This window comes from Dreissena polymorpha, chromosome 4, assembly GCF_020536995.1.
Source record: "Dreissena polymorpha isolate Duluth1 chromosome 4, UMN_Dpol_1.0, whole genome shotgun sequence".
NCBI lineage: Eukaryota > Metazoa > Mollusca > Bivalvia > Myida > Dreissenidae > Dreissena > Dreissena polymorpha.
Window position 1 is genome coordinate 52,956,607 of NC_068358.1, and position 9,689 is coordinate 52,966,295.

The 9,689-nt window shown below is 36.2% G+C and overlaps 1 protein-coding gene across 3 annotated transcripts in view; it reads right to left on the reverse strand.

Annotated features, from left to right (window-relative positions):
- The window catches only part of LOC127876100 (integrin-linked protein kinase-like), a 31,129-nt gene that overhangs the window by 19,856 nt on the left and 1,584 nt on the right, over window positions 1-9,689 (reverse strand). For all 3 annotated transcript variants that reach the window (XR_008047648.1, XM_052421022.1, XM_052421021.1), the window contains exons 2-5: window positions 3,597-3,762; window positions 2,951-3,143; window positions 1,318-1,594; window positions 324-445 (exon numbers count right to left, since the gene is read on the reverse strand). Coding sequence is in view for 2 of the 3 variants with exons in the window: in XM_052421021.1 (XP_052276981.1) it covers window positions 324-445; window positions 1,318-1,594; window positions 2,951-3,143; window positions 3,597-3,762 (758 nt within the window). In the remaining variant the exon portion in view is untranslated. The remainder of the gene's footprint in view (window positions 1-323; window positions 446-1,317; window positions 1,595-2,950; window positions 3,144-3,596; window positions 3,763-9,689) is intronic.

Genomic DNA, 9,689 nt, shown 5'->3' on the forward strand with positions numbered 1-9,689 from the left:
TGTGTTGTTGTTTTTTAAGAAATATTATTTGCTTTTGAGGGTTTATGGGCTTTTAAAGGCTTCATTTCCAAACATGAGACACTGATGAGCAGCAAACAGAATAAAACCTGCGAGTTATTCACAGGTTGTTCTGGTTGTACCCGTTATGCTGCTTTCCTAAAGCCATATTTACTTTGCTTCTGGGCAGAAAATGGTGCAAACAGATTTTATTCAAGAAAACATGCATTACAATGAAGCACTAAGTGAGAGAATGTACATGGGATAATAATATAGGATAAGCTCCATGTTTACACAACACAGCTCATTTAAATCTTGACTCTTACCAGTTTCTCCATGAAGAACATTGTAGAGGGAACCGTATTGCATGAACTGAGAGATGACCACAAGATTTGGGGGCTGATTGCAACAGGCTAACACAGGCAGGATGTTCTGATGATTGAAGATTCTGAAATAAAAATCAAGAGGACTGTAATGGGATTAAAGAAAGATGCTATTGTTAAATATGAAATAATGGTTTATTATAACAGTTGTATGTTGCTTTTGTTGGCAATTAAAGAATTGGACTATAAGGAAACATGAAGCTACAAAGCATTTAGCATTAAAGATTTTGTTGCCTTGTGTGTGTTTGATACATACCAGTTCAAAATGAGTGCATTTTTTACCAAAGTCTGGGCACATTTTTAACAACCCATTCTTAGACTTGGAGAGAATGGATCTAGAACTAATAGCCCAAACAAATATATTCAGCATTTATCGCAGTAAAAACTCTCTAAACAGCCACCCCCTTGCATAGCGAACAACTCGCTATGCCAACCCCCATTGTTAATTCCCAAATTTTGCCTTCTACATTTCAATGGTAGTTACACTCACTGATTTGAACAATTTGCTAACAGCTGACCACTTTTATCAGCACCAATCAAGGAAAATGCTCAAAACTTACCGCAAATTGACCAGAAACTTTCACACCTTACTTGATTGGGGGTTGTGGTTCGATCCAGTTTGTGTACAAAGCCAATGTGATCCAATTAACGATAACAGTATTTTAAAATGACTGCAAGGTGTAAGTCCCTTCAATATCTAATTCAGTTACAAAAAGAGTCCCTTTAATATCTAAGTCAGTTACAAAAAGAGTCCCTTCAATATCTAAGTCAGTTACAAAACCGGTCCCTTTAATAGCTAACTCAGTTTCAAAAACAGTCCCTTTAATAATATCTAAGTCAGTTACAAAAAAAGTCCCTTTAATATCTAAAACGGTTTCAAAAACGGTCCCTTTAATGTCTAAGTCAGTTATAAAAAGAGTTCTATTACATGTACTACCTTAGTCTGGGAAACTCCTCCTGGAAGTCCCGGGAGTTTCTGACAGTGCATTCGCGCAGGTTGAGGACCTTAGCCACGATATCATTTCCCTGCCATAGGCCGCGCCAAACTTCCCCAGAGTGCGTTGTAGCCATATGACCCTGCAGCTTCAGCTGCTCTATGTTGATCCCAGCATGGCGTGATAGAAGGGCGTCCCGGCTGCGGGTCTTGTATCCCAGCCAGCTGCGATCCTTGAATGGGATCTTATGAAGATCTTGGCCCAGGGAACCAGCCCTCTCTGAAGTTTAGATATGATGTTTCAGCTTTTTTGCTCCGACATGACAGACCAAAATTACTTTTTGAGCCTAGCTCTGGCAATATGGTGCTTCATTTGCGTAAGGTGTTGTCCCAGATTAGCCCAAGTATTAAATTATTTTTTTCCAAATAAGTGAACTTTTGCACGAAAAAAATCACAATCCCAAAATAGTTTTTTTCCCCAAAATGGCTAGAAAAATGTCAACTTTTACTCTGTATCATCTGATTGCTAGAACCATTCTAATGTTTCATTCAACTATGTAATCTCAAGTGTAACCAAGCTACTTATTGATTGGCCAAACCAGCATATACATATCAATAACAATAACAAACCAGCATATACATATCAATAACAATAACAAAACCCAAGGTTGCCTATTCTGGTGCAAATATTCAGGTTTATGCTTACTGTTTAAATTGCTAACACTTGTTATAAACAATGTTTTCTTCAAAACTTCAATGAGATTATAGCTTTTTTGGAAATCAGAATAAATGTTCAACATTCCCCAAATGACTCTAATAGCAACCACAGCATGGGACGGATACTGAAATAAATGGTATTCTGTCATTAAATTCATGAATTAACCTCACTTTTGAGACTATAATGAAGGTGCTACACATTTAATAAAAGAATGTGTAATAATTCTTCTACAATGTCACCTTGTGATATTATTCAAAAATGACAGCAACATCTAAGTATTGTATGGCTTGTACCTCTAATATTTACCAAATATGCTACAAAGAAACAGACAGTGCAATGAAATGGAGCCTTGCTCTTTGAAAACGGCTCTTAATGCATGTGGGTAAAGTGCTGTCCCAGATTTTTCTGCCTAGATTGGAATGTTTGTTTAGACGACTTTTTTCAGGGCTCACGCTGGGCTCAACTTTTAGGGAGAAGTGATTTCTCCCTGAACCCTGACTTGACGAATATCGATTGCCGATATAATAAGTTAGGAGGTTGGGAGAATCAGGGGCCGGGTTTACCTCCAATTACCTCTCGCTCAATTGCGACACGCTCCGGGCTGCAATAGTGTGTATTGGAAAGTTGAATCAGACCTTGAAATCAAGAAAACCGGATGTAAACAAAGTCTGGTAAGAGGGAGACTGGAAGTTGCTTTTTATCTACAATTTCTTAAATTTTAGGCGAAGTTTGGCGTAAGAAAGTGACTTTTTCGCTCACGTCGCCCGCTAGCACAAACCCTGCATTTTCTAAAGAGACTTTTTTAAACAAAAAATCCCCCAAAAGGAAAGTGATGTCCTTGATTAGCCTGCGCAGACTGCACACGCTTATCTTTGTAGACTCATTACTGACATGCATAAAGCTCTATTGCAATTGTACCTGTGAGTATTTTAGCAACTTTAGGTTTTGCCTTATCCAGGGGTGTCTCGTCCGACTTGTTGGCCATTGCTACCAGTGCCCCATTGTTGACCAGATCCTCAGCAATCTGATCATGGTTCCAAAAGCAGGCATAATGCAAGGGGGTGTTCCCATGTTCATTGATAGCATTAATGTTTGCCTTGTGGTGTAAAAGCTAGAAATAGAAAACAAATATAAGCTGTCTCTATCAAGAGAAAACACAGGAGAAAAATTCAAGTCCATGGGTTTAATGTGTTGCCTGTAATTTTAACATTCATTATAATTTTCATGTGCAGCACTCACAATCTATAGCTATAATATTACATGCACCTTTGTAATGTTGTTTTTTCAGACCAAATGTAAATTTTGAATGACAAATTAAATACTGAAGTGTTTTCTTCATAATTGTGGAGGGGCCGGGCCTTTTGAAATAACAAATTGCGTTGTAGAGCTGATTAGGGAAAGTTACTTTTTACTAAATTTTCTTTTTTTATGGGGGAGGGGCAATCTTCAAGTGGGATTTTCGGCAGTCATTAGGGAAAAAATTAGATTTGGAAAGGGCAAAATCTCTGCCCAAAATCAGACCAGAAACAAACACTGTACTGGCTAGGTAATAACACTATCTCACCATTCCCACAATATCGCGATGTCCATGACTGCAAGCCAAGTGGAGTGCTGTGTCATCACCCATGTTGGTGGCATTGATCCTTGCACCCCTCTGTATCAGCATCTCCACAATCTTGGTCTGCCCCTCTCGGGCCGCCCAATGTAGCAGGCTGAATCTGTGATCATCTCTGAACACGTAAAATAACATGTGAGCTTTGCTGTAAGAAAATGTCATCACAGATCAGCCTGTGCAGTCCACACAGGCTGAGCAGAGACGATACTTTATTTTTAAACTGGATTTTTGGAAACAGACTTCCTTTAAAGATATTTAAAATGTTTTGTCCCTGATTAGCCTGATAAACAGACTGCTTCGGCTTATCTGGGACGACACTATATGCACATGCATGAAGACTGTTTTCTAAGAGCAAGACTCATGTTCCGTATCAAACAAAAGTCCAATACAATCCCTGTCAAGTGATTGTTGGAACTTCTCAGGGGAGGGAAATGCTCTTGCTCTGAGCCAAATGGGCTTTAGGAAACTGTTGATTATATAACATATACACACAAATTAAAAACAATTTCCGTCTTGTAATGCGAAAATGGGTCTTATGCCATATGCTGCCAGCATAGCTTTTGACCAGCCTGTGCATAACCACAGTCATGTTTGGAGCTTTTCTCTCCACTTTGATGTCAAGCTAGGTTTCGTGGACTCAATAGCTGACAGTTTAGCTCCTGACACGACTGTGTAAATGCATATTCAAAACATATGTTGTTATGATGTACAGAATAACATAGCTTTTTATATGAACTACTGATATATTTATTCATTTAAGATGTATAATTCTCTGGCATAAGGACTATTGGGTACAATAAAACATGGAACAAACTGTTAATTTCATGACAGGGCCCTCACACTGCTTTGGGGGAAGGGGTCCGCAGCCCTTAGGAGGGGGAATTTTCGCGGCGTTTCCCTTCTTGGGGGATTTTTTTACTTGCTCTCTCATTATTTCATTTGTACATGTTTGCACTATATTCATTGCATTTTTCATAATTAAGTATGTTTGAAAAGATTAAATTGAAAAAGAGCTGAGATATAATATCATGAGACACATCTTACTGCACTTCAACACCGTTATTTCGAAGTCGTCGGGACCGTCAAAAAAACTTCGGATTAACGATAATTCGAAATAAACATTTGACAGAAGACTTTTTTGATTCTGTTAAAATAGAACGTTGCTAACTTAAAAGCGAAAACTAGTCATATAGCAATAGATTTCCACTTGTAACAAACGGAGGAATAAAAAGATTCTTTTTTTGTTTTTATTTTTGTCTAATTACAGAACATATAAAATATAACGAATAGCACAAATTATCAGACATACAAACATATGAATACATTTCCGGAAATGAATTAACTTTTTTTTACCAATACGCAATGTCTCTCTGAACACCAGCTTTCGCACAGACGACAAAGGTGTAATTATCGGCTTTTGACGCGCCACGACAAGGTGTGAAAATACGCTCAGTATTTTGCAGTTTTGACTTCGGATTAAAGATTGATAATAAGGTGCGAATTATAGTGTTGGGACCGACTGAATCACTTCGAAATAACGATTTCTTCGGTTTAACGAAGTTCGGATTAACAATTAAATTTTACATTAAACAAAGAAGAACCAAAATCGGGACCCGAATAATACTTCGAAATAACGGTGACTTCGGCTTATCGGTGTTCAAATTAACGGTGTTGAAGTGTTTTAAAAAAAAAAAAAACAAAAAAAAAATTTTTTTTTTTTTTAAGGGGGAATTTTTCCCCCCAAATGGAGAAAAAAGTATACTTTTCAGGTGGGGGACTGCCACCGAAATTCGGCGGCAGATTTGATAGATTGAGGGCCCTGCATGACAAAGTATGGGTAAACTTTGCAATATTCATACTGTGTAACTGTATCAGAAAACTCCTTTTTCAAACAGTTGGTGGTGGTTGATATCTTGTGAACAAATCCATCAAGCAAGAAAACTAAATTATAACAAGATGTGTTTGTGAAACACAATGTCCCCCTATATGATGTTTGACCTTGAAGGATGGCCTTGACCTTGACCCTTCACCACTCAAAATGTGCAGCTCCTTGAGATACACACGCATTTCAAATATAAAATTGCTAGCTTCAATATTGCAGAAGTGACATTACATGAGCAATTTTGACCCATATATTTGACCTTGAAGGATGACCTTGACCTTGACCTTTCACCACTCAAAATGTGCAGCTCTATGAGATACACATGCATGCCAAATATCAAGTTGCTATCTTCAATATTGCAAAAGAATTCATAAAATAAGCGATTTGGGCCACATATATTTGACCTCTGACCTTGAAGAATGACCTTGACCTTGACCTTTCACCGCTCAAAATGTGCAGCTCCATGAGATACACATGCATGCCAAATATCAAGTTGCTATCTTCAATATTGCAAAAGTATTCATAAAATAAGCGATTTGGGCCACATATATTTGACCTCTGACCTTGAAGGATGACCTTGACCTTTCACCACTCAAAATGTGCAGCTCCATGAGATACACATGCATGCCAAATATGAAGTTGCTATCTTCAATATAGCAAAAGTTATTGCAAAATGTTAAAATATGCGCAAACCAACAGACCAACCAAACAACCAACCAACAGACAGGGCAAAAACAATATGTCCCCCACTACTATAGTGGGGGACATAAAAAGTCCACAGGGTAAAGGCCTTGTGGTTATTTATAACACCCTGCATAAAAACTGTATAGTCATTATCTAAAATGAACTAGATTAATGGTTGTATTTCCTTAATTTGTGATAATTTTTTCTATTGGTATGGCAATTTCAGTGTGCTGTGTATGTTCTGCCTGTATAGAGAATATTGTTATTATGATAAGAAATGTATACACTTTTTAACTATGAAAGAAACCTTCTTTTGATCTCTAACAACATGTTATAAAACATGAAGCGTCATATTCTCAATATAATGTGAACCTAGAAATGGCGCGGCCGCGGCCGACGCGTATCCCCACGCCGCAGCTTTTGACCCAGAGGTCAGATCAAAATTCCAAATAGTGCACTGTCACACATATGCATATAGCTACGAAGTTTCAAGGTTCTAGTGCTAATAGTGAAGGAGGAGATAGTGGCCAGGACGGATGGACAGACGGCAGAGATAACCACATACGGTAATCCCCCCGCTCCAATTCGGGGCGTGGGGATAATAATGCGTATAACTTACTGAAACCTTTATTGTGGTCTACTATTGGTAATAATGTGTAATTAATTGTAAATAAATCAACCTGAAAAATATGACAATTTATAAATGTACGCTCTTGCTTTACTCTTTTAATTACTGAATTATGCTTACTTTAACATATTGTTGGTGTAGGTAAGACCCTAAGAGTCAGTGGTCTGTACTGTTAGGATAGCTATCTAAGTTGTATTTGTGAAAATTGTGTTCTCTGAGATCTGCCTCACATTAGTTCACTTAAAGACACTTATGCATGGCTTATATATTTAAACTCATTCAAGTCACAACAATGACAGAGTCTCACACAGCGAATATAATAATATCTTTAATATAAACTCATATCTGTTGTTAGGGTATTTTGTAACATTATTATACATTACCCACCTACTGGAATGTAAATAAGTGAAGTTCCAGCAATTAATAAAACAATGCTGTGCTATTCTCCTGGCCTATAGTGCACATGTGGTTAACATATTACTTCTGATTCAACACAGGGATGAGCATCAGTTGTAAAATCTTCCCAGCATCCCAATGGGGCTACCTAACAGTGGAAATACCTCAGGTATGAGTCAGACCACATCACTAATCTGTAACGCACACAGCTAGTTTTCTTATCAATGGAGCCTGTGTTCTCAGTTTCCTGTGTTTGATCAGAGCTTATTTATACTAATGTATTTAGGTGGTGTTTTTTTTTTCCATTTTTGGAAGTCAAGTTTCACTTGGATTTCAGAAAGCTCAATCACATACAATTTTTAAGGGCTGCAGCTGACAAATTAAACATGCATACTTGTTTAGCTGTGGTAGTGTCAATTACAGCGCTCATTTCAGTTGGAAAAAAATATTAATGCTGTGTAAACAAAAAATATTTTAATTGACAATCAGAAAATTATAAATGATTTCTGCCAAATTACATGTTAATACACATTATCAGAACTGCTTATATGCATTTGACATCAGAAATTGAGATCGATTGTTGCAGGTGGGCTTTATTTTTCTGTTTAGGTTGAGACAAAAAGCACATAACTTTGAATGCCCAGTTTGAAGTACGAAAAAAAAGCAGGTACGAAGGAATAGCAGGTAGCTGCAACCACCACTGACTACAACCTGATACCTCTCACGATGCATTATGTTGAACAAAGGGAGATAACTCTTTACAACATTGTTCTTGAAGTTAACCTCCTAATTCCTGCAGAATGTGTCAGAAAGCACCATTAACAAGAAAATGACATGTATATGCTCATGTTCTATAAATATCAGCAATAAATGTCACCTCAGGATCACTTCTTTTAATAAGAAAGGAATATTCCTACGCGGGAATATAAGTAGAAATAGTAACAAATTATTATTTGTTATGAATGAAATGTACATGTGAAAACAAATACTGCTTAACACAAGACAGTTGAGTAATGTTTTAAATTAATTTTTATAGATTTAATGAGATTTAATCCTAATTTAAGACGTGTATAGAAAAGATTTGTTAGCATTGTAAATGTTTTGTATAAAAAATTATGTCAAAAATTCATTGTTACTACCATATATAAATGTACAGCCTCAGGAGAACAATTTGGAATATGAATTGTTTCAAAATGTGTTCCTAGGGGAAAAGGCATGGTATGCCCCTTTAATAGTTGAATGAACTATACAAATACAGCCAATTAATTATACTTGTCAATATAATTGACAATGTTCTCTTGTTTTTATTAGATTTTGATGATTTTATGCAGTAACATACAGTATTACATGGCATATATGCTAGATGGACGCTTTATTATTAAGTTTATTATAAGAACTTGAAAGTGTAAAAACCACAATTAAGTAACTTACAATAACCAACCGAACAGTTTTCTCTCAAAACACTATAATAATATATCTGCTAGTATACTTCTTTTTGGGGGGTTGAGTGTTTACCAACAATATTCTCTCACATTATATTTTGTGAAGCATACATGTATCTACAAATTGTCTGGATCCATAGGATAGTATGTTCAGATTTTTTTTAACAAAATATGATGTAATGGTAAAAATATACAAAGTTGTATATGTTTTTTAAGGATTCAGTAAGAAATTAAGATTTTTTGGTACAAATGATAACATTGACCATGTTATATAGTCAAATTACAGGACAATTATGTGCCTCGCAGATACCTACATGTATGAAAAGACAGTAAAATATTTTATTTATTTTTTCTGAAAGTTCTTTGATTTTTTTTCTCATGTACATAATTGTTATTATAAACTTATTACAGTAAATAATATATATGTAAACCACTTTGTGCTTTGTTCAACAAATCTTTACCTTTGTCTGTTAAACTAATCCAAAATAACAAAACAAAAGTTGATTCTTATAACCATCAAGATAAATAATTATAAAAAAATTGGCAGACGGTACTTTCACAACAAATAAAATGAAGGCTGACTTTCACAACAAATAAAATGAAGGCTGCAGCAGATACCTCGCTAAGAAAAAATGCAGCAATAAATTAAAACTGAATTTTTATTTCTGCATGAAAAGGGTAAATATAAAATGTCAGAAATATCAATCTGATGTAGTTTCTTAGATTTATTTATTCAAAAGATGATATTGAAAGAAAACAGCTGAAGTTAACACACTGATAGACAGAATTAAATGTTTACTATTGTGATAGATAAAAGGCATAGGTAGATCCAAGACGGGGTGTGGGTGGGGGGGGTTGGGGAGGGGGGCGGACGCGGCGTACGCCCCCCCCCCCCCCCCCAAAATCGATTTAAGTTAAGTCAATTCATTTGAAGTTTCACACTAAACCAGATCTAAATCACCTATTTAAACTGATTTTTCCTCTTTTTCGTACACAACATCTCCTACTTA